The sequence below is a fragment of the Helicoverpa zea genome, chromosome 4 (genome assembly GCF_022581195.2).
Source record: "Helicoverpa zea isolate HzStark_Cry1AcR chromosome 4, ilHelZeax1.1, whole genome shotgun sequence".
NCBI classification, from domain to species: Eukaryota; Metazoa; Arthropoda; class Insecta; order Lepidoptera; family Noctuidae; genus Helicoverpa; species Helicoverpa zea.
Genome location: NC_061455.1, coordinates 7176516 through 7202282, shown reverse-complemented (window position 1 = coordinate 7202282; position 25767 = coordinate 7176516). Strand labels below are relative to the sequence as shown.

The 25767-nt window shown below is 39.2% G+C and overlaps 2 protein-coding genes and 1 long non-coding RNA gene across 4 annotated transcripts; 2 read left to right on the top strand and 1 right to left on the bottom strand.

Moving 5' to 3' along the window:
• Positions 1-553: 553 nt before the first annotated feature.
• LOC124629593 (signal-induced proliferation-associated 1-like protein 1) lies at positions 554-17002 on the top strand. The gene is made up of 15 exons (XM_047163072.1): positions 554-1556; positions 3427-3660; positions 3837-4119; positions 4301-4901; positions 6136-6271; positions 6358-6473; positions 7016-7148; positions 7503-7670; positions 8063-8232; positions 8588-8750; positions 9382-9524; positions 10035-10211; positions 11321-11422; positions 12295-12486; positions 13389-17002. The coding sequence occupies exons 1-15, from the start codon at positions 914-916 to the stop codon at positions 13497-13499; spliced, it is 3372 nt and encodes a 1123-aa protein (XP_047019028.1). The 5' UTR covers positions 554-913; the 3' UTR covers positions 13500-17002.
• Positions 9353-17705, bottom strand: LOC124629595. 2 transcript variants are annotated; one of them, XR_006984315.1, is made up of 3 exons: positions 17451-17705; positions 12257-13508; positions 9353-9530 (listed from the first exon to the last, which is right to left on the bottom strand). It is a non-coding gene; the product is annotated as an uncharacterized LOC124629595 (long non-coding RNA). The 2 variants fall into 2 exon arrangements; XR_006984314.1 differs by lacking the exon at positions 12257-13508 and having other exon boundaries at positions 17451-17699.
• A 54-nt stretch (positions 17706-17759) lies between these two features.
• On the top strand, positions 17760-19793 carry LOC124629592 (trypsin CFT-1-like). Its single transcript, XM_047163071.1, has 4 exons — positions 17760-17911; positions 18079-18247; positions 18907-19162; positions 19348-19793. The coding sequence occupies exons 1-4, from the start codon at positions 17869-17871 to the stop codon at positions 19669-19671; spliced, it is 792 nt and encodes a 263-aa protein (XP_047019027.1). The 5' UTR covers positions 17760-17868; the 3' UTR covers positions 19672-19793.
• Positions 19794-25767: the final 5974 nt, after the last annotated feature.

Genomic DNA, 25767 nt, shown 5'->3' with positions numbered 1-25767 from the left:
TCGCTTCTTGCATCTTATCGCCGAGAAAGGCAAAAAACAATGAGTACGCCATCAGGCAGCGGTGCCGATTGTACTTATAATTCTAAATGGTTTGCATTTAAAAGTATGCACTTTTTGATGGACAAATATAAACCGAGGAAAACAATTGATTTCTTCAATGATCCAGCTCTACACAAAATACGAAAGAATGCTCTTGTTCTAGCTCTAGCTCTTTGTTCGTTTGATGTAAACGCTGAATAAGAGTTTTTGTTTACACTAAAAGACCACGAAAGAATGCTCTTGTTCTAGCTCTAGCTCTATGTTCTTTTCATGTAAATCCACCTTTAGATGAATAAAAGTTTGAGAACCTACGTCAGTGAACTTAACGAGTTCAAGACTAAAGGCTGAACTCAGGTTCCGTTTTCACTTGCACGCCCTGACATATTGATCGTCTAGGGACTGCCTTACATCGAGTCGGCAAATAACATCATTTTTTTACTTTGGCAACTCAAATCTTTGAGGTCACAGATTCTATTAACAATTTATTATCTATGTATGGTTTTTTATGAAGCGTAAATTGACTTGATGATACCTATTTGACATGGGACTTCTCCATCCAAGTTTTGCAAAATTATTAATATTTTCTATTTACTCTTTGTTTTACATTTATTACGAGTGTATTTTTAGCAAATAATACAACAGCAGTGTTCATTTATGTGCTAGTGATCAAATAACACGTTGATAATTTTGTGATTATGTTCAAGCTTGTTTTCTAATTTGGTATTTCTTTTCATCTGAGTTGCAAATTATAATAGGGCTCAAGCAAAAATTTTAAATCGACGTGTGTGTAAACATATAAATTTATCCCATAGTTCAGTACGACAAACTTTTTTAGTGATTGGGAATGCACTAGGTTGTTTGGAAAAATAATGCCATGTACGCTCCAGATAATAGAAGAAAGGATGCTAGAGATGTTATTTACCGCAGCAACTCAAGTCTTGACTTGATATACGCTGAGCATCCGTCTGGGAATGGCTTGCGACGAGAGTACGGAAGTCATGGTTCAATTGACGTAATTGGAGGCGCAAACGAGCGGTTACCCGCTATGGTACACAGCTACAGCGGCGTGTCGGCACCGGACAAGACACCAGGACTGAGCCGCGCCGTCGAAAGGATCACTGATGGCATCACAGCTGACCATGCAGATGGCCCACCATCCAGATCAAGTGCCAGTCCTAAGCCTCGATTGAAACTAAATAAGCTTTGGGGTGGAACAGCACCTGTGTTAAGCCGTCCACCCCTAGAAGACGGAAGTCTCTCATCTGTAGCAGAGAGTAACAAAAGAAAACAGTTTGCCCACTATGATTGTCAGTCACTGTTGGCTAACTTAAGTTATGCAGCAGAAATTCGTGGGGCACTGCTAAGCAGGCGGCGCAACACCACAACAGGAGCGTCTGCAGCATCATTACTGGCAACTCGTGGACTGCCTCCAGGAGAGGATGCAGTGCCAGACACAGGAGATGGAAGGTGTAATGAATTGTTAGAAAGTTGTCCATTCTTCAGAAATGAACTGGGAGGTAAGTCACATTCTAAACAATAATAGAATTCAAGGAATCAGTACTTAGAAATACTGTGGTGCCTAGGAAGCATGTAAAACCGTCATGTGTATCTAATTATCTTTTTGTATTGCTTTTTATTTACTACAAATAACCATTGTGTTATCTGTGAATCAGGTGACACAAATTATGCTCTCACACTTGACATTGTTATTGAAGGAATGTAATATTTATGAGTAATCATTGTTGATAGTTGCTTAGATATGAAATATTCCTATTTCTTTTCTAATTAATATAGGAAGTGAGGTGGTATATTTATTTCTTTTTTAATTCTATTCAAGTAGGTACAGTAAGGCAATTGTCTTTAGCAATGTAACCTGTTTTTCTCGGTTGGAATTCTCGGATTGTCAATACATTCTACTGTTATCTTTCATTCATGAGAACACTACAAGTGTATGTAATTATTCAGAATATCCTTTACTGTTTCATTCTTCCATAATATAAATAATGCAATAAAGAAAATAACGTGCATAAATATGCAAAATATTTGCATGAATTTACAAGTAATTAAACAGGAATATTTTTTCTTTTATATATTATATTTTATGCTGTTATCATACAAATTATTTTTACCAACTATCTAAAATGAAATTTGAAATAATAATTACAAAATGGAATCAAAAAACTCCTCTTGCCTACCCACCAGGAACGTAGCCAAGAGGCTGGCATTGCCACGTTGGATGGCAATGCCTCTCACTTAAAGTGTCAGCAATACAATTACAATTTTATTAATAACACAATGCAATTTTATAACTTCATTCGACAAAATGCTATGGATTACAGTAGTATAATTGTCTCCTTTTGTTATTAACTTACTTCTAATAGTTTACTAGATAGCAGACATTGTGTGCTTCCATTCAATATAACTTATTCATTAATGCAATAATTACTGCACAGACAGTTAGTCATGCGTTAATGAAGTACACTTGCAGACAATAAAGAATATACATGTAGACATTTATTAACATTATCGCTTTGAATTGAAATTGTGGTGAAATGCGGTTGATATTTACATTCTTGCAAGAAATTTTCAATTAAAATAGAAAGTCTATTTTAGTTTTTCCAACTTATAATTAGTAATTTTTTTAAAACATTTCAATAATATTTCAATCACATTTTTTTTTCTGCCCAATATTTAATATGAGTCATACTGAGCACAGGTCTAAGTAAGAATTTTAATTTCTCACGTTTGCTAGTTCGTATTGTCATTGATTTTTCTTTTAAAAGTTTTAATTAATTTAACTTTTTCTTAGTGCAATTAGTTGAATGCTCAATAAAAATCTTGCACTTTCCTTTATTGCATTTCAGTTGGTATCCGATGTTGTATGGAACTGTACTCAACTCAGTATAGTGAACATCAACTTTTTATAGAAAATTGTTGCACTTTCGTTTATTATGGATTCTCACATGTCCACAGAATCTGTCATTTACACAAGTGAAAATTAATAGTTGGATATTATAAACTGTATAATGTAACGTGTAATGAAATTGGTTTTTACAATATTAGAAATGAAAATACATGACTGTTTTAGAAATATTACACAAATATGATTTGAAGCTGATTTGCTAATTCTCTTTGCAAATCAGAACACACAGCAAATTATCAATTTTGGTAGTTAACTGTTAGCCTTCTGCGTGTTTTGGAGGGCACAATAAACTGTAAGCCCTGGCTGTCATTGAACATCTTTGGCAGTCGTTAAGGGTAGTTTGAAGCCAGCCAGTTTTACGTTGGGGTATTGGGATTTGAATCAACTACTTGTAAAGAAACAGAGTACAAAACAGTGTAACATATTTTTTTACTAGTCATAAAATCATTGTGACATCATTACAGGTGAAGAAGAACGCTGTGTGTCTTTATGTTGGAAGACTGCCCGCGGTGCTCTACTTGGCCAGTCAGGAGGCTGGCACCGTCCACGCGCTGCTTATGGGATTTCTATGCTGGAGTTTCCTCCAGGACACACGCACTGGCGTCATGGCTGTCCATTTGCCAGATCACTTTCACCATTTCCTATTGAGAGCCAAGACCTGGGTGCCTTATACTATAGGAACTATTTCTACAATCAGCGTAAGTAATTTTCTCACTTGGAGTTTAAGTTTCAGGTAACCTTTTCGTCCCTGGGATCTTTAATAATACGTTTAGACACACAACTGTTTAATTATTTATGTTCAGGAACTAAAATCTTTTTCTAAATAAAAGAAATGACATCCAGTCATATACATTAATTAAATATCTTCCCACAGCTCATCAGAATTGGTTTGGAATGGACGAGAACCTCGGACCAGTCGCCATATCGATAAAGAAAGAGCGGGTGGAGCTACGTCGCGGCGGCGGGGACGTGTCCGCGCCCGCGTCGCAGCTCGCCTGGCAGTACCGCCTCATCGTGCGCACTTCCGAACTCCTCACGCTACGAGGCTCCGTGCTAGAAGATGCGCTGACGGCCAAGCCAAGCAACAACAGTGCCACCTACAACACTAAGGATGTGTTGGAGTACGTCGCGCCAGAATTACAAGTTGGCTGCTTAAGGTATGACCACTAGCGATTTCATCGGCGAAATAACATGATTACACAAGCTTAAAGACATTACTATCGTAATCTAATACATCACCAGTCCTAATCAAAATTGCGCGTTGCGGCAACATGATTATATTATAACTTTGTAATACTACATTTGTAGTATGTCACTTAATAATCCCAAAATTTTCAGGCTTGGTATCAGTAATGGAGGGGCTGAAGAACAACTTTTAAGATTAGACGAACAATGTGTAACCAGACACTACAAAGTTGGGGTCATGTACTGCAAGAGTGGTCAGTCAACGGAAGAAGAAATGTATAACAACCAAGAAGCTGGACCAGCTTTTGTAGAATTTCTGAAGATGTTAGGCCAAACAGTTCGATTAAAAGACTTTGATAAATATAAGGCTGGGCTAGATAACAGAACAGACTCCACTGGACTTTATTCAGTGTTTACCACATACCAGGGCTGTGACATAATGTTTCACGTGTCAACTATGTTGCCGTACACGCCGAATAACCGACAACAGTTATTGAGGAAACGTCACATCGGCAACGATATAGTAACCATTGTCTTCCAAGAACCTGGTGCTGCCCCGTTCACACCGCGGAATATACGTTCGCAGTTCCAACATGTTTTTGTTGTAGTTAGAGCTATAGATCCATGTACAGAGAATACGCATTATAGTATAGCTGTGAGTCGTGCTAAAGAAGTGCCTTTATTCGGACCTCCGATCAAAGACGGTGCGATATACCCTAAAGGCGAAGCGTTCACTGACTTACTACTAAGTAAAGTAAGTTATCAATTTACAAGTATACACAAACCCACCCAAAACAAAAATGTGAAAGACTGCCAAGTTCGATAATATGGGAATGCTTCGCCTATAAAAGAAGTGAGATCTGAATAAGTACCAAGTTCCATACACATACCTCAGTTAAAAATAGTTACTTTTTAATGATGTCACTTGGCAAGTTTTCACACTCCTTGTTATAAACCTACTAAACGCAATGAATCAAGTATTTAATTTTCTATTAAAACTTGCCAAGTAACATCATTAAAAAGTAACTATTTTTAACTGAGGTATGTGTATGGAACTTGGTACTTATTCAGATCTCACTTCTTTTATAGGCGAAGCATTCCCATATTATCGAACTTGGCAGTCTTTCACATTTTTGTTTTGGGTGGGATTTCATTTATTTTTGTAAGGTTGTTTATTTTATTTTTTTCTTATGATGAAGTTAGTTAAAGAAATGTCTCATTTATACTATCTTTCAGATTTTTTTATATGCACTATGTTTCTTACAAAGAAATGAACTAGATTAACTAAATGGACTAGATTTACCAACTGACTGACATGACATGTTATCATATATTATGTTCGTGGATCAAAGTTACACATTTGTTATTTTCGAAAGTGATTCACACTTGGCCGTTTTCAGATTTTTACTAAATACAATCCTTTGTAACGAATTTCAGATCGGTACGACCATTCGAAGATATATTATATAAATATAGATAAATTTAGTTCGTTTTAGTTCCTTAGGGGTATACATTTACACCGGGTATAAAACACCTTCATTATTTTGAAACCGACTCACACTTGGCCATTTTCAGATTTTTCCCTTTACCTTGACATAAGGACCTACCTCCATGCCAAATTTCAAGTCAATACGACCATTGGAAGTGGTCTAGGTTTTTGATGAGTGAGTCAGTCAGTCAGTGAGTGTATAGTAAAAATAGCGATTTTCTGACGGCAATATCTCAAGACCTACAATAGGTATATTAATGAAATTTTGTATTTTAGATAAGTGAGGGGGTCTCAACAGATACTAGAAATTTGATATGCGTAAATAAAATAGATTTTGAGTTACAGGGGGGTCGAATTTGGCCCGAAATGGTTCGTGTAATATAACCCACGGCCGGTGTGTCGCTTTTTTTGCTCGAACTTGGCGGACACACTGCCGTGTGTCTAGATTGATATTAAAACTTTCAAATAATTAATACTTTGATATTTTTCTATTATGTAGGTTATAAACGGCGAGAATGCTGCAATCCAATCACCAAAGTTTAGTACAATGGCGACGCGCACGCGACAAGAGTACCTGAAAGATTTAGCCAAGAATTATGTAACAGCTACCACTGTTGAAACTGGACAGAAGTTCTGTAAGTATTCGAACAGTCCCCATAGCAATAAATTAAAATATATGAGTTAATACTAATACTTATCCTTTTTTTATTTTGTGTTCCAGCAATATTCTCATCGCTACTTATGAAAAGCGGCAGCAATTCCGCGAACAACACTTTGATTACGCGAGTGGACAACTGCACCAACGACGTTTTAGTCGGAGGAGCTCTATGTTTTCATGTGAGTTATTTTTCTACATATAAGGTGCTTTATTATTACCTGCCAGGACTTGAATGGAGGGTAGTATTGCGTTTATAGATTACAATAGTAAATATAAATTATTGATTATTTGTCATATTTAGTTTTTTAAAAATTACGTATAAATTTGACTTAATTTATTAGTTTAAAATCATCCAGTAGAGTTGCGCGTTGCCACTCTTGCAGAACAGATATTAAGAGATAGCAGTTGTTTTCATTGACGAAGCGATACTACGCGCGTAATTTGTGAACCACGTTATGCAGAGTACAGCCAATGTTAATTTAACTTGTTTACCGTCTCAAATTGAATTGACTGTTCCGGGAAACGAAATTTCTTCACTATTGTAATCAATAAACGCAATACAACCCCCATTCAAGACCTGGCAGGTAACATTAAAGCACCTTATATATCAGTATATTAAATAACTAACCGAACAGTCTTTATTAACTAAATTATTTTATCAGGTATTTTTTCTGCTGGCCGTCCTAAATGATTTCCATTAATTTTAAAAATCATATTTCAGGTTCAAGTACAAGATGAAGGTGCGGGCGGTTCCCTGCTCGACTGCATAATGGGCGTGTCAGCTGACACCGTGGTGTTCGTCGAGGACAGCACGCGACAAATTGTGCTCGTCCTACCCACTAACTCGTTACTAGGTGAGAATCGCGCTCGTTTCACGTGCGTATGAGGTAACGTGCGACCGCTTAGCTCGCGCTGTCTAGACAGGCCCTAAGAGTGCTTAAAGCGAGTGGAGGCGCACCGCTCGTTTGCTTACAGCAGCGCGCCGATGGCTATCTTCGTACCACGCAGACAGCGCGTCAGCTGTAAGCTAAATTTTAAACAGAGTCGTGCTGTGCCGTTCAGATATGTCATCACTTTAAGAGATGCAGCCCATACTGAGAAAATATAAGTAAAGTGTTACATTCACTGACACTAGCAAGAAAGTAGTGAATTTTCGATTCTAATGCAATATGTTTTCACTTTCTAAAGAACGGCGGTTACGTTTACAGGATGGGTGGTGAGCGGCGGCTGGACGCGAGTGTACTACCACCGCGGCGAGAGTGTCCGGCTACGTGGCGGCTCCGACGTGCTGCTGCGGCGCCTGGCCAGCGTGGCGCCGCCGCACGCGCACGCGCTGCACGAGCTCACGCTCGAGCGCGGCGCCAACCCGCAGCTCGGTAACTACTGACTATACTATACGCAACACTCGCGCCGTGCTGCTGCGGCGCCTGGCCAGCGTGGCGCCGCCGCACGCGCACGCGCTGCACGAGCTCACGCTCGAGCGCGGCGCCAACCCGCAGCTCGGTAACTACTGACTATACTATACGCAACACTCGCGCCGTGCTGCTGCGGCGCCTGGCCAGCGTGGCGCCGCCGCACGCGCACGCGCTGCACGAGCTCACGCTCGAGCGCGGCGCCAACCCGCAGCTCGGTAACTACTGACTATACTATACGCAACACTCGCGCCGTGCTGCGACAAACATGTTCTTCCAAATTCCTGGGCCTCCTAGCACGCAGACTGTGGGGGTCTGCTCAAAAATATGTCCAGCTAATAGCATCATTTCTTCAGGTTTCCACGTGCAGCCGGACGGGCTGGTGACGCTGGTGGAGAGCTCGGGCTGCGCGGCGCGGGCGGGCATCAAGCGCGGCGCGCGGCTGCTGGAGGTGTGCCGCGCCGCCGTCGTCGCGTTACATCACGACCAGCTCGTCGATCTGCTCAAAACCTCCGATCCTGTCACGGTATGTGCAGTTCTGTTAACATTCTAGAATATGTATCTTGAAGAATCTGAAGTTAGAATTACGGTCGAGCGAAGTACGAATTTATAAAATATTTTGTTCCGCTTGTTAAATAACAGAAATAAATTGCTATTGTCAGCTTGTGAAATTCTTATAAAAGAACTAACCAGATTCATAAATAAGAAAAACTGTCAACCAGATTAAATTTAAAATTATTTTCGCAAAGTAAAACCAAGCAATTTTTTGCTTGAGTATTCTTTTCCCAGTTCAAAATCTATGTACGTTTCAACCCTTTTGTCTTCCATTCATCAGTATAAGATCCAAGATACATCGTTATATAAAAGCAATACTTGACCAGGTGACGGTAACATTCGCGTCGAGCTCCAAGTGCCAGTGCGAGGCGGGGCTGGAGGAGTGGGCTCCGCTCGCCCGCGCGGACGCGCAGCAGCCGGGCCGTCCGCGCCGCGCCTACGAGCGCGGACACTCGCCACCGCGGTCCGATAGCTCAGGATATGGCACAGGTTCGTTTGTTGAAGAAAGTGCTTTGGTTTTGATAACTGCATCGAGTACTTTCTCGAGGCATGAGCAATAAGCACACAAAATATGATGTCGCAATAAAAATTGTTGTGAAACTGATTACTTAATTTTACTTTTTGTATCAAGTTCTCCAGAGAGGTCTGTAGGTATTTTCTTTTTCAGAATCGGAATCAGTGTTTTGTTTTTATTATCATTTGTAGACAAAAATATTTTTACATTGAATACTGAAAACGTTTATATTCAACATGCTTATTGCAAATACTGTAAATTAATTAAAAAACCGGCCAAGTGCGAGTCGGACTCGCGCACGAAGGGTTCCGTACCATTATTTATAAAACGGACCAAAATAAAATCACGTTTGTTGTATGGGAGCCCCCCAAAATATTTATTCAATTCTAGTTTTCAGTATTTGTTGTTATAGCGGCAACAAAAATACATCATCTGTGAAAATTTCAGCTCTCTAACTATCATGGTTCGTGAGATACAACCTGGTGACAGACGGACGGACGGACGGACGGACAGAGGAGCGAAAACAATAGGGTCCCGTTTTACCCTTTGGGTACGGAACCCTAAAAACGATGCTATCGAGGTTAAAATATGATTTATTTATGCTAGGTGGTTCATGTCGATCGGGTCGTCGGTCGCCGCAGACGTCTCCTGCGCCTGAGGCAGCATTACGCCGCCGCTCGCACGACGACGCCGCGTCTCCGCGACATGCGAGGCACAAGCGTGCCTCGGCCAACACATCTTCGCTTACTGTGAGTCTACAAACCATAGAGAACAAAATTACATGCAGATATGTCATGCAAACATCACGCAAAATCTCCTAAGAAAATAGCAAAGTAGCCTGCCAAAATACGGGCGTTCGGGGGACGAGGAGCGTGACTAGCTCCGCCCTTCTTTGGAACCCGCCCAATTTTTCTTAAACCAATCACCAATCAATCAATACAATTATATATTTCAGTTTCAATTTTTACAATCAAGACAAATATTTTTCAGATGTCTCGTGGAACCCGAAGGCCTCGTTTATTCATTATTTATACATTATTATTCATACATTACTTAACGTACAAGAAGGCGCGTAACCTACCAGCCTTATGGCGTCTACGCTCATCTTACCTCCGTACCTCCTACAGACTTTTCGAGTTCAAACGAGACAAAAAACAATAAATTGTATTGACAAAAAAAAACTCAATACTAAACAGAACCACATGATTACAGAAACACCAAGCAATGTTGTTATTATCTGCTTATTTCTTGTTATCCAGGAGGATCTCATCCGAATGATGGACGCGGAGCTAGGCGAAGGGAGGTCTTCAGCGAGTGGGACGGGGGGCGGAGGCCCGGCGAGTGGGGCGGGGGGCGCGGCGCCGCTGCCGCTGCCCGACGCCGCCGCACTGGACTGGGCGGCGCTAGTGCATACTGCCACCCGAGCTATGCTACAGGTACACATCCGTTTGAATAGGCACTTAACTAGGGACACAACACTAGAGACGAACAATCTTCATAAGACTTTTTTTATTTCCTTTCTCAGTTGAAAGTATAATGCGGCAGAAAATAAAAGTCACAAATAAGAGAAATAGGCAACAAAATACAATGATAACAATTTGTAATTGTGCATTTGTGTAAAAAGTTGTTTACTTTTAGTCAACCCCTTAACGGCATACAAAGCCTTTGTTGACGTGACAACGTCTTATAAATCGATGGAGCCGGCTGCACGCACGAAAAAACATGACTCATGCGGCGTTACCTCGCTCTGAGGCATTCCGTTTAAGGCTTGAAGTACAAGCGAGAGCACGCAACGAGCAACAAAGAGGCACGATCGGCCTCCGCGTTTGGCAACGTTCGATATCTGACGATCAATTTCTCATGACGTTGTCACGTTCGACTATCGTCAGTAAACCGACTTTACAGACAACCGTTTTTTTTTTTTTTAGTATAATAAAATTAAAAATCTTACAGAAAATCATAAAGTTCGGCGTCCATATATAGCTTTGTATGCTGTAAGGGGTCTGTCTAGCCAATGTCCATTATTGAATTAAAAAATAACATCGACTGTATGTTTATGACTTTCGGACGTCACTTAAAAACTGTGCCCTCTTATTATTAAAAACATAAATTACCTACTGGTACGGGTTTTTTTAATTAGCGTAGGTGTAGACTATTCACGTGATAAAATTAATAATCAGGTCATTAATCGGTTTCCTGTAGGTATATTCTACTTTATTTGTTATTTTATTTGTATCTAAAAGTTTTACCTAGTCTAAAGATAAGATATTACAACAATAGATAATACAAAGAAGCTATTTAATTTGCGTACATTTTACCTAATGACAAAGCAAAATTTTGATTCAATGGCTGTATCAAGTCAATTTGGAATTGTTTATTTTTAGCGAGACTTTTTAATTCAAAAGTTGGTTGGAGATCTTCTATATTTAATTATACATTTCTTTACCCAAATCTGTTCATCATAGACGTAGATTAAGTGTCCATGTTTAAAGAGACTGTCTCTATACTTGGATATAATATAAAATTTTCATCTGTTTTGGTTTAGATATGTGAAGAGCATCAATACCCATCGATGGACAACACCGATCCCTCATTAGAAACTTTAGCGAACGAAACCGCCAACGATTCCTGGAATGACGTCTCTGTCGTAAGTAGAACCTTATTTATGCACAAGTTTTTGCCAGTCCTTTGAGAACTACTCCATTAAATAACATGTATCCTTCCTCAAAAATGGGCAAATGGGCTACCGAAGGAAACATATTTTTCTAATCGGACCGTAGTTATTAGTTCAAATGATAAAATTAGCACATTCAAGCGAACTTCTTCAGCGTTTTAATATAAGTATACATACAATAATATATTTAAAAATGAAACAGTCAATAAAACGATTTCTGCGTTGAATGTTGATATGCAATTTAGATTAAAAAAAAAAAAAACAATATCACTATATATATTGACCGAAAGACTATTCTTAGCTCAATTCATAAATCAATCTTTTTTATCAATATTAATGACATTTTATAAATTTATTTTTTGCACGTTATGTTATTTTTGGGCAAGCGGAAAATTACTATTGAATAAAATATTTCGTGATGAACAGAACGGCACCTTAACTTAACATTTTATGTATCCACAATCGCGTGATTATCTACAGATACGACTACTTGTTGCATACGTAACGTTCGTTACACTTATTTTTATGGCTTCATTTTATGTAATTTCCCTATACCTACGCTGCCTTATGTAATACCCCTATGTTCTTCCTTATATACTCTCCCTTCCTTATGTTTTCCCTCTATATGCTGCCTTATGTACTCCACCACATATGTATTCGAAATGAGCAATCTGTTCATAGTATTTAGCCGTAAGCCATAAATAATAAGCATATGTATTTTAGTTTAAGTTAGGCTATGATGGAATTGACATGTACTTTATGTATAAAAATTACTTAAATAAGCGAGAACAAAAAAAATGAGCAAACCTGAAAATCAATCATCACCAACTTTTTATACTTGTCAGGTATCTGAAACAGTCCCCGCTACATTAACAACAAGCGTTTCTACAACGTCGCCTACTGGGGCTAACGTGGCCAACAGTACAGCGAATACGGCGAGCGCGGCCAACTGCGCGTGCGGCCTCGCGTCGCGCGTCGCCGCGCTCGAGACCGACGCCGCCGCCTCGCAGCGACACAGGCATCAGCTGGAGGAAGAGGTATACTGAGATAACTATATTTAATTATATTGCAATCTTTTTATGTCAATTTCACTATGTTTAGCATGGAGAACAAAATGACTAACAAAGATGCCATAACGGAAAATCTCCTAAGTAGCGCATCAAAATACGGGTCTGTTGGGGACGAGGCTACTTGATCTTTCCTTACTCAGTGATGTTTGTTCAATTTTTGCACTAGTGTTGTCATGCAATTTGTCGATACTTCAATCGATGTTTAATATCGAATTTTGGATGGTTTGGCGACTTTTGTTTCTGACTAATAATTTTTCGGATGCGTAGAGTAGGGGAAAAGCGCCAACAGCATTCTAAAAATTATGCAGCATATTTCTGTCTATCTATCTATCTCTGAAAAAAAAATGTTATTTATATTGTAAACATATCAATATTATAAAAATAGAAAGACGATATTTGTACCTACCTTCCCAGAAATTATTTTTAATACGCATGCACCAATGTACCGATGTAATTATCACCAGACAACAGGATTACCGCATCGTAATCTATGGGCTAAGCGTCATGTGATTGTACAGCACGTGTCTATGTTACATTGATTTTATCGTTTTTAAATAAGCTTATGGATGAATGAATTCGAAGTAAAGGTCATCACACAAGCTAATTTACTATATGTATGCAATACAGAGTCATTCAGTTGTTGGTTTGACTAAGACGCAGCTGAATAACTAATCACGAGGGCATTTTTATGTTTGGGTTGTTTGTGTTGTAAGACCTCTCGATTCAAAAATGTTTAGTTCACACTGGGACATTTAATGTAACCATTTTAATTTATTTAGGTACTACAAATCTATTTCATAACAATTTCGACAGTATTAAGATTAATAGGTAGTAGGCAGCTTAACTTATTATCTCGGATTATTCGATAGGTGCGTCGGCTGAGGCGACACAACGCACGTTTGCGCGAGGAGTCGGCGCGGGCGGTGTGGCAGCTGCGACACTTCACGCAGTGGCTCAAGCGGACTGTCGACCGACAGTGACCCACCACCCTACATCAAAACATCACTCGTTAAAGGCCTTTCCCAATACTCTATCTGTTTTTCTTTTGCTTACTGAATATAGGATTTGACATAACTTTTATTGGAGTTAATGTTAAAATAATATCTGTAGTAAGCTATACAACAGATAGGTATTGGGAATGGCCGTAAATTCAGCTCTATTCAACTTAGTGTGGATTTCTATAACATCCGTTGTTTTGCAGTTATAGATTGAAATAGGATCTCTAATCGCAGTTCGTTGTATAGATAGGTAATAGAAATCTACAATTAGCCTTTGAAAATAGCGATTTTGTAGGAGAAATCATTCGTTCAGATAAAGGATGTACCTGTTTGCAAAATCATACTCTTTCAAAAGTGAGTATAATGTGGATGGAGCTAAATAAGTGATCTTAGTCCCTAGCCTAACATGAACATGTTACAATTTGACACGAGCAATAGTTTAAACAGCTCATAAACCTATTAGGTAAGAAACATGTGATGAAAGTATTAAAATGATTATATTTAATTGGATTTAAAGCGAAATTATGATATCTGAGATTTGTAGAAGTAGTGGAAAAATCTATTGATATAACTCAAAGATTCTGCAAATAAAAAGAAACCTGCAACTGATTTGAACTCTTATTTACTAGACTCTAGACAATGTTGTTTGTTGAACATTTTGAATATAAAAAAATATATTCTTTTGTTGCTATCTTCAATTGTATCAAAAGTTTATAAGAACTTGTACTGCGTCAATTATACACACCGCGATAACAATCAATATTTTGAAATGGACTTTCCAGTTACGATATTTACAATTATGTACTAGAACTATACAATTTGTCAATTGCAGGTTTATCTTATCATCTGGCTCATAAATTGTACTGGATTTAAAGTGTTATCATAACCTTATCAAGTATCCAAATCTATTTAAACCGAATCAATAAATTATTATGACCTATATGAAAATCACATCTTTAGCTTTTGATTTATGGTAGTGTTGTAGACTAACGATTGTTAAAGAAATTGAAAAAAAAAAAAACAAAGTTCAATTATAAAATAATTCTTATGAAATATGCCTATATAAGTAAATAGTATAACAATGACAATGTTATAACATGCGCTGTCTTATGAATTTCGTGCCTTTTCTGTGCTTCTTGTGAAGCGTTTGTTTTGGCGTAATTTTTACGTATATGTTGGTACTAGTATATATTCGTAGATTAATTTGTTATTACCTATATATTATGCTATTAATGGTTGACGTTATTGTCTCAATAAAATTGACGTATTTAGATACGATTGTTATAAGTCTCGTTTTAGTATAACTATCTGAATAAATCAGACGGTTATCAGAACGTGTTAAGCGTAATATATATTATTTATTATGTGTTTATCGAATACTATATTGATACTACGTAGGCTTTAATTTATTTATCAATTACAGTTATCTAGATTACTGTTTCGAGATTACGGTTAGTTATTATGAGAACCGAAGTTGTAAGTGAACACCAATTAGGATAAGACTATGTGATCAATCAAATAAATAGTGCGCCTAATACGTATAAGTCGAGGCGATGTTTGCCCTTTGGTAATTACGCCAAGGATTAAAGTATATCGAGCCACTATCACATTGGATTATGATTGATCTTGTGACGTAAGTTTATATAATTGTTTAGCATGTAATCTTAATTGTAAACAGACTTGAAACCTGCCAAATATTAATACAATAAGAGAAAAATGCGTTAGCACAAATAGTACTCGTTTAAAAAATAATTAAACATAATGCATAGATTGTTTACTCAAGTTGAACATAGTTCATAGTAAATACATGACATGAAATTGTTATAACTCTGTTTGTGGTAATTTATTTAACTTTTTTGCAGCTATATACTCAAGCGCATATGTAATCCCGACGTTAATTAACACACAGACATGCAAATTGGTAAAATCAGATAGTTTTAAATAATGTTTGTCTTCGTTGTACTTTGTTTGTGTAAATATGAGTCTCATTAATTAGATGTAATCACCAACAAAGCTTTATTAGTTTAGATAATCGTAGGCGTTAATTTTATTAAGAACGGGAGAGACTTAATAGAATATTTTGAGCCTTTATTCCCTTATTATTTTGGTAAATTACGTATTGTATCTCTCGATAGAATGGTTTGGCCGCTACTGATATACAGTGTTAATCACCAGTGGAGTTACCTTCTACCATGTGTATGCTACTTTTACTTATTAATTCAGAAATAGCATACTGCCTTATCCATGTGTGTACTAGAATTATAACAAAGGATACATAAAAGAAATGTAGGTGCACTTGTATTAGTCTTCCGCGTATTATCGATCACAATAATACTTGTTATAGTTACAATCTGAATTTATATTGTATAACAAACAAATCATTGTCATATGTTAACAATATGCATCGTTTACATGAAAATATTAAGCGTAACTCATCATAATATACCATTTTAAACGCTTGGAGAAATTGAAAAACAAAAAACGTTTAATTTTTATTCCTGGTATGAGCATATAATTTGAATACATCGAGTCTAAATTAATCCGCTTAGGTGCGCAGTAGATTTTAATGGATTAAAATTTTCTATTGCGTAGCTAATCGGCTAATTAGCACTAACTCACAGTTTGAAGTCGGCCATACTGATTTTGGTATTATTCATGAAACACTTACTAATAATATAAAAGTTCGCTTAACATTATTTTCTATAAGTTACTACTTTCTATCTTAGGTACTTACTGGATTAATACTGCTTTACAAAGTTTGTAAACTTGTCAAATACTCTTCGTCAATTATTCGTATTCCTGGCTGTATTTTAGTCTGTGGTTCAACGTAGTTACATATTTGAGTTTTGATACTACTTTTTTGTACGTACACATAGCCCGTAACGTATTATAATATTAACGTTTTATATAAGACAGACGATAAAGCTATAACTAGTAACTGGTATCAGGGAAAGCAAAGTTTACTGTTGTATCAACTTTCAGATTGCAATTAACTAAATGATAATATTTACTGATTGTGCTGCTATGATACCATTTACTAAAGCTATACAATATGTACCTATGTAGGTAGACAGTGTTCGAAGTATGGATTTTATATAAGTTTTTCCCACCACTCATGTTTAAGGTATAACTAAGTTATTATTTCTTTAGTCCTCTCATAGAGAATTGAACAGATTTGTGACAAAATGATGCTGTTAAAGAATTCTACCTTATAAAATTACAATATTTCTTAAGTAATTCATGAATATTTTTTCGACACTTTGTTAAATTTCAATTTTACAAATTCTAAGCAATTCTCTATGTGATGATGCTAAATAATTATTTTGAATAAGTATGTAACCAAAGCGATTACATTTAACCTCCATTTTTTTGAAATTTGGATTGTTTCCTCGTAACAGCTTAAAGGTTCAATTGTTTAGAGATATAATTTCCCTTAGATAATTTGTACGTATTCTAAAGGACATTCCAATAAAACCTATATACCACGTGACTTTTTCATTTTGCACATAAATTAGGAGCCCCTCCCACTCCAAAATCATTGACTTATTCAAACAAGAAACGAGTTATGATCAACAAATGCGTAATGGGTCAAAACTTTGTGCTTCACAGCATTCTATGAAGAGCATGAAAAGCAAATGACGCGAGATTATAGCTTCTTTACGACACTTTTGTTTGTGCGATTTAGTCTATGACACAATATGGAATATGGCAAAAAAAAGGTCCTTGCACATTTTGCACAGAAAAACTTTTATCTTTGAGATGCAAACATGCATCCATGTAAGCCAATGTCTGTTATGAATATATGCAGTTTAAGTAAAGCCGAAGTAAACAGTTTACTTCGGTTCTAGACTTATGTAGGAAAAGCTATACACGAATTTATTCAGAAGTAATTTCTAGGCACAACAGAAAAAATATTAAAAACTGCCATCATACCTACAACTACTGCAAGACGAAGACTCCCCTTCTGTTTCAACTTGTCTCTATATTATAGTGCCACCTGAGGCCATTCGGTGGGAGTACAATTCGTCACGTCCTCCTGCTAATTTGGGATCCACAGAGTGGTCGTTTTCGCCCAAAGCTCATCCGACATACGGCAGATGCGACCAGATCAGTTCCATTTAAGTCCAGCCCAGCAGCAGTATGGCCTACATCTGCTGATCGTAGACATTTACTAATTAAGTAAATGTCAATTTCAATTAGTATCATCCGGGAGGAGATTACAATCGGATTACATGAGTATGTGTAATGAGATTAATTACTTATTTGATAATTGGAAGATAACAGATAAGCACATTTAATATAAAAGAGTTTGCTAGATCACGCAGAACACAGCCTAGGTACACCAACAATCATGCGCGCCGTCATCCTGTTAGCCCTTTTGGGCTCCGCACTCGGTAAGATATTTTTCTGCATTCTCTTTCATGAAAAAAATCGCAATCACTGCAATTCCTGTTTTATACAAATCTAATTTAGAGTTCAAAGTTTTGTAATTTAAATGTTTACTATGAAAATTATTGGATAAAAAGTTAATTGTATAAATAATATGTTTTTCCTATTTCAGCGGTACCCAAATCCGTCAACCGCATTGTGGGCGGCAGCCCCACCACTGTGGAGGCCTACCCCTACATGTCCAACATGCAGTATGGTTTCTGGGGCATCTGGTGGTACCAGGCATGCGGTGGATCTCTGCTAACCTCCACCTCCATCCTCTCAGCTGCTCACTGTTACTTGTAAGTTATTTATTTATTTACAAATTTTTGTACACACATAATAAAGAAAGATGACCGGAAAGAAAGAATTTACAAAGGTAATGCTTATTTCTAAAGAAATCTCTTCCAGCATACCTGCGAAAGGAAAAAGAGAATAAAAGAGATGTAGACAGTGTGTAAAAAGCAAGGGAAACAGAAATTAAAATGGAAGAAAACAGCTGTATCTATACTAATATTATAAAGAGGAAAACTTTGTTTGTTTGTTTGGTTGTAATGAATAGGCTCAAAAACTACTGGACAGTTTTTAAAAATTCTTTCACCATTCGAAAGCTACATTATCCACGAGTAACATAGGCTATATTTTATCCCGGTACGGGCAGTAGTTACCACGGGACGCGGGTGAAACCGCGGGAAAACGGCTAGTATTGTATATTATACCTACATAAACAATACGTAAATATGAATATATACCTACTAAATAATATATACCCAAAGTTACCACGATTCTTGTATGTACCACGATACTTGCTGGTTTTTGTATGAAAGTTAATGTGTGTGTGATCTTGATTTTTTTCCATTACTTTTTTACCCACATTTCCGTTATTTTCAAGATTAATTACAAAAGTGAAATGCGTGACATAAGGTACCGATTATATCTCAGTCAATTTTTTTTATAACAGTGGTGACTCACCTCTGGAGTGGAATGTGCGCCTGGGCACCTCCCTGGCGTCCAGCGGTGGCACCCTTCACACCGTGTCCCAGTTGGTGCTGCACCCTCAGTACAGCAGCGCTACCCTGGACCACGACGTCGCCATCGTCCGCCTCACTGTCCCCGCCACCTTCTCCAACACCATCCAGCCCGCCAGCATCCCCGGCAGCAGCTACTCTCTTCCCGACAACACCCTTCTGACCACTGTCGGATGGGGAGCACTCTCGGTAAGTAATATCTTAAAACTATTTTTTATTTTTTAATAAATGAATAAGGCCGCGGCTTTAACCAAAAACATTACTGAATCTAATACTTATCTGACCTTATGTATGTTAATAATGTATTATATTAACCTACCTACTATTTCCAAGAAATCGGTTTCAGATGATTTTATATAATGTTTTATTTTCAGAGCGGCGGTGGATTCCCTCAGCAGTTGCAGCACGTTGACATCAACCTCATCAACCAGGAGCTCTGTGCTGAGCGTTACGCCTTCCTGAAGACCCAGCCTGGTTACCAGAACTGGCCCGACATTACCGACAACATGTTGTGCGCTGGTATCTTGGATGTCGGCGGCAAGGACGCTTGCCAGGGAGACTCCGGCGGTCCCCTCGCCCACAACAGCAACATCATCGTCGGTGTTGTGTCCTGGGGCTTCCAGTGCGCTGATCCCTTCTACCCTGGTGTCAACGCCCGCGTGTCTCGCTACACTGACTGGATCATTGCTAACGCCTAAAATAAGAAACATTGTTTCTCACTAAAAGAATCTGTTATTTATCGACTTCTAACTGAACGTGAAGTTGTATATGTTTGTAAATGTTTTTCCATGACAGAAAAAATATAAGCTATAATTAAAAATTTCTCTATAATTTTATTGAATGAAAACACCGATGAAACAAGTAGGCGGAGAAGTCAATTAACCTAAATTTTCTTAACCAGTAACTCTGCCGTTGTCTCGAAGGTGATCGCTCCACCCGTGCATTAGAGGGCACGTTCATGTTGGTCCTGCACCTGAACTCTCCCGTAGTGTAGGAATTCCGTCCCATCCGGGTATGATAGTCAAGGAATAGGGAGTGCACCTGTTTAAATCCAAACACAGGCCATGTCATTGACATCATGCTGAAAATTCAAGCAGGCATTCGAATTTTGAAATTTATTAAAAGACGTTCTACTAACTTGATGCTATACTAAACATAGTACCTAGGATTTGAAAGATATATAGTAATTTATATCTTATTTAGGTAGGGACTATTTTTTATATTTAAAAATATGCCGCTATTTTCCAAACATTAAAAAAAACAGCGCTACGCAAAATAAACAAATGTTTAATGAAACAAAAGACACGTCAATGACGTCATGCACGAAATGAACGGGACAGCATTATTTGTACGACAGAGTAAACAAACATTTAACGAAACATAAGACACGTCAATGACGTCACACGAAATGAACGGGACAGCATTATTTGTATGACAGAGTAAACAAATATTTAATGAAACAAAAGACACTTCAATGACGTCATGCACGAAATGAAAGGGATAACATTCTAAATAAGACAGAGATAAGTAGATGATTAAAGCAATTATCAGGAAGGACATAAGTCCAATTGTCTTTGTACGAAACTAATTCTTATTTTAAGGTATGTAAGGATGGTATTTCCTAGAAAGACTCTTAAAGTCAGTACTAGTTTGGGTAGTCCAAGCTAGTTCTTAAGTCTTAGAGCTGATTGTTCAATCATTAGATAACCTCTAACTGAGGAATAAATATGGCGGTTTGACATATTTTCTATACAAAAGCTGTCAAAACTTCAAACTTATTCTTCAGATAAAAGTTATCTGGTGATTGGACAATCAGCCCTAAATTGTCTCCGTCTTACCACAAAAACTTTTAAACGTCAGTTTAAGACTTGACTAAAAAAATGACAGAGAGGTACGGTTCATTTTGCAGCCACAAATTTTTTAGACAAGTGTAAAACAGATGTTTAAGTTTTTGTAGTAAGGCCATCTAAGTCTAGTCTAAGTTGCATCTGGTATGATATTTTAGAATTTAGGTAGACATATTTAGAAACTTGCAAGCTGGTGCGAGCTGACGATAGTGTTAGACGCGGAGGGTGACTTCCTTCTCTTCATATTTGTGCGAAAAGATGTAAAGCTACGTAATGTAATTTACTAATACTTATTTTTAATATTCTCAAAAATAATTGCAAGTGGTGGATATCGAACTCACAACCTCTCTATTGCCAAACTTATCCGTCACCATCCTAATGCTTTTCACTGTCCTTAACATAAAGAGAAGGAATTAACTTTAAGGAAATACATATACCTAGGAGTTCATAGAGTATACATAATGAAATACGTAGGGGAGTTGATAGAGTGTACATAGGGGAGTTCATAGAGTGTACATAAGGGAGTATATAGTGAAGTAAGGAAATGCATAAGGGAGTTCATAAAGTGTACATAAGGAAGTACATAATTCATAGAGTGTACATAGTGTATACATAGGGGAGTTCAAAGAGTCTACATAGGGGGGTTCATAACGTGTACATAAGGAAATACATAGGGAGTCAATAGTGTACATAAGGAAATACATAGGGGAGTACATAGAGTGTATGAACTTCGGAAGCTAGGTACACTACCTCCGTGTAACATCGGCTATATTTTACCCGGGTACGGGAAGTCGTTTTCTCGGGACGCGAGTAAAACCGGGTAAAAGTGAAATAGATACTACGCACAAATTAATTACGAATTCTCAGAAGCTATAAACCCCTACAAACTTGAAGGGAGGTTCATTATAGAGGGAAGACATGCATTTAAGGAGGGATTTTACCAAAATCTATTCCTTACGGGGTTAAACGGGTGTTGATTGACAGTTAGCATGAAAGTCCTCTTTTAGAAGTGAGGGTCTTAAAATTTGTAACTAGCCCGCTTACGATAAAAAAAAAATTGTACGCGGACGAAGTCGCGGGCGACCCTAGTATATGTCATCATCATCATCATCAGCCTATCGCAGTCCACTGCTGGACATAGGCCTCTCCAAGTGCACGCCACTGAGATCGATTTTCGGCTTCTCGCATCCAGCTCCTGCCAGCCGCCTTGCGCAAGTCATCACTCCACCGTGCCTGAGGACGTCCTACACTACGTTTGCCGAGGCGTGGTCTCCACTCCAGAACTCGTTTACCCCAACGGTTATCGGTTCTTCGGCTAATATGGCCAGCCCACTGCCACTTCAGCTTGCTGATTCGGTGGGCTATGTCGATGACCTTGGTTCTCTGACGGATTACCTCATTTCTGATGCGATCCCTCAGAGAAATGCCGAGCATAGCCCTTTCCATAGCCCGCTGAGCGACTTTAAACTTGTGAACCAGCCGCACCGACAGTGTCCACGTTTCGGCTCCGTAAGTCATGACAGGTAGGACGCACTGATTGAAGACTTTTGTCTTTAGGCACTGTGGGATCGACGATGTTAGGACTCGACGTAGCTTCCCAAATGCAGCCCAACCCAACTGAATTCTCCTATTCACCTCGTCCTCAAAGTTGTTTCTACCTAACTGCAATGTCTGCCCGAGGTAAACATATTTCCGAACAACTTCGAGAACGGCGCCGTGTATCGCTATCGGTTCCGGTAGAACATGTTCATTGAACATGACCTTGGTTTTGTCCAAGTTCATCCGTAGGCCGATGCGTAGAGAAGATTCAGCCAGGTCGTTCAGCATCTGTTGTAGGTCCTGCAGCGTTTCCGCCATGATGACGATATCGTCGGCAAATCGCAAGTGAGAGATGTGTTCGCCATTGATGTTGATGCCGCGTCCTTTCCAGTTCAGCGTCTTGAACATATCCTCCATTGCATTAGTGAACAGTTTCGGGGAAATAACATCCCCTTGTCTCACTCCTCGATGCAACGGTATGGGCCTTGTTTGCTGATTCTGTACTTGGACGGACATTGTAGCGGCTTCGTAGAGACATCTCATCACTTGGATGTATCGCCAATCTACTTGACAACGCTGCAGGGACTCCAGAACAGACCAGATTTCAACCGAGTCAAAGGCCTTCTCATAGTCCACAAATGCTAGACACAGGGGCTGATTATACTCTTCGGTCTTCTGTATAATCTGCCGCACTGTGTGGATGTGGTCTATGGTGCCGTATCCGCTCCGAAACCCAGCCTGCTCCGGTGGTTGGAATTCGTCGAGTCTTCGCGCAAGTCGGTTCGTGATCACTCTTGAGAACAGCTTATAGACGTGGCTTAGGAGGGAAATGGGTCGATAGTTCTTCAACTGGGTTTTGTCTCCCTTTTTGAAGAACAGGACGACAACACTCCTACTCCACGCCTCTGGAGTTCTCCCTTCAAACAGGACGGCATTAAAAAGCTTCTGGAGCTCCCCCAGTACGGGCTTTCCTCCTGCTTTTAGTAGCTCTGTTGTAATGCCATCCTCGCCAGGGGCTTTTCCATTTTTGAGCTGTCTCAGAGCGATCTCGATTTCGCCACTGCTGACTTCTGGCAGGTCTTCGGTGAAATGGCGTGTTAATGTGGCTCTAGAATCCTCATTTCCGGGATCAGGTCGGGATGCATGCGATGCGTATAACCGGCCATAGAAATTTTCCACTTCCGAAAGGACTGCCGGCACCGAAGAAACGACTTCTCCGCTTGCTGTGGTCAGTTTCGTCAAGTGGCTTCTTCCAAGAGATTGTACGAACACCTTTGACCCCCGATTCAGCTCAATTGCTCTTTCAATGGCAAGAGTATTGGAGCACCGGAGGTCGCGTCGTACGTGCTTGTTGATCTCTTGGTTTAGAGCTCGCTTAGCTGACGAAGTGACAGGCGGGTTTTCACGTCGTTTCTTCATAAGTCCTAATGTCTCTTCCGAAAGCTTTGATTTCTTGCCCTTACGCTGCATGTTACAGAATCTCGAACCTTCCTCCCTGAGGATCCGAACCACATATTCGTGGTTCTGGTTAACGTCTGTTGTGGTTTCCACGGCGGCAAATCGGTTCTCCAAATGTGACTGGAACGTTTCAGATCCTGTCATGGTTTGGAGCAGTGTTGGTCGGAGCCTGGCCTTCATCAGACGGAAACGTTCGGCCTTGAAGTTGATATTCAGAGAGCCTCGGACAAGTCGGTGATCGCTCCCGGTATTAAACCTATTGATCACGGAGACGTCTCTGAATATGTGCTTCTTGTTCGTCATGATGAAGTCAATCTCATTTTTAGTCATAGTGTCGGGGCTTTGCCACGTCCACTTCCTTTGGGGCCGCTTTTTGAAAAAGGAGTTCATCAAAAAGAGCCCCTCGCGTTCGAGGAAGTTGACGAGCATTTGCCCCCTATGATTCCTGCTTCCAAATCCATGGGATCCTACTGCCGATTCGCCGCAAATCTGTACTCCCACTTTAGCGTTAAAGTCCCCCATGACAACGGTGTAATGGGTCTTTGTAGTGAAGTGGAGGGCCCTTGATATATCATCAAACATATCCTCCACTTCATCGTCTGAATGTGTCGAGGTCGGTGCGTACACTTGCACTACCTTGAGGCTATACCTATCGGTGAGCTTTATGATAAGGTACGCTACCCTGTTCGACACACTAGACACCTCCACAACGTTATCAGCTAGAGACTTATTAACCAGAAACCCAACGCCACCTTGGGATTGTTGGTCTCCCTCTCGGAAGTACATTAGGTGACCTGATTCGAGGGTTATGGTGTCCTCCCCCTCTCTTCGAACTTCACATAACCCTAATATGTGCCACCTAATCTTCCCAAGTTCCACTTCGAGTTGCGCCAGATGCGAGTCAAGCCGTAGCGTGCGGCCGTTGTACGTCGCAAGAGTCAGTTTAGTTTGGTGGCCTCCCGTAACCCGGAGATTCTTCGCACCCCCTGTCCCACCGTAACCACGGTCGCCACCGTGACCGGGAATAGCGGGACTGCCGGGAACTAGGGGCCGTGGCTTTTTTGTGCTGCTCATGAAGGTATTTAGCCTACTGCTATCACGCTGGCCAGACGGGTTGATAGAGGGTTTTTTTCCGAGTTTTCCTTCTCTCACACTGGTGTTCGGTGCATTCTTTACTCCATTAGTCGACTTCTACGACACCCACTGGAAGAAGGGGTAGCGACATACGTATTCTTAAGCCGTCGCTACACGGCTAATACTAGCTACTAAAATACTAGATGCTAGTATATGTAATGTAATGTAATGTAAATAAACACTTATATATACTGATAAATTAAAGCAATTGTGCAAATTTATTCCCTCGCCTATCCAAAATTTCAAATACTTATACTCAACGTTAAAATACAAGTTTAGGTCTGTTGTTTTTATGGTAGATTTGGACCTCCTACTTTGATTGTTTCGTTTTATTCGGAGCAATTAATTCACTGAATTATCTGACAGCCTTTTCCTGCAAACGTGACTGATTGAAATTACATTATGAATAGGCGTTAATGATGTTGCCTGATTAATATCACACTGTTATTCCTATTTATTCGGTTTCAGCAGCGTCCCTAAGGAGCTAATTCCCGCTACCTATATCTTTATACTTGCATGCTAATATAATTAACAATGTTCCGAAAAAATCCTCAGTGTTGGAAAGCTACATTCTTTCTGTAGTACAGTCATTGAAGCACTACATACAAAAAATTCGGAGCAATAGCTCCGAATTTTTTTACTGTGAACCGATTTGCATGAAATTTTGGAATTACATAGGTTCATCTTACCCTTAACATCAAAAGTGAAAATGATTTGAACCCCGCAACCACCCTGGGGGTGGTTGCCACCCCTTCTCGGGGGTGGATTTTTTTTGCAAAATAACCTCGGATATCGATGAAAGACCTAATTTTAAGC

What these genes read in the sequence shown, in the direction of transcription:
- LOC124629593 (XM_047163072.1), top strand. Translation starts at nt 914, where the DNA reads ATGTACGCTCCAGATAATAGAAGAAAGGATGCTAGAGATGTTATTTAC. An exon ending in GAGGAGCTCTATGTTTTCAT is followed by an intron (nt 6,474 to 7,015) that starts GTGAGTTATTTT and finishes ATCATATTTCAG; the next exon opens with GTTCAAGTACAAGATGAAGG. An exon ending in ACCCACTAACTCGTTACTAG is followed by an intron (nt 7,149 to 7,502) that starts GTGAGAATCGCG and finishes TTACGTTTACAG; the next exon opens with GATGGGTGGTGAGCGGCGGC.
- LOC124629592 (XM_047163071.1), top strand. Translation starts at nt 17,869, where the DNA reads ATGCGCGCCGTCATCCTGTTAGCCCTTTTGGGCTCCGCACTCG. An exon ending in CCTTTTGGGCTCCGCACTCG is followed by an intron (nt 17,912 to 18,078) that starts GTAAGATATTTT and finishes TTCCTATTTCAG; the next exon opens with CGGTACCCAAATCCGTCAAC. An exon ending in TCAGCTGCTCACTGTTACTT is followed by an intron (nt 18,248 to 18,906) that starts GTAAGTTATTTA and finishes TTTTTATAACAG; the next exon opens with TGGTGACTCACCTCTGGAGT.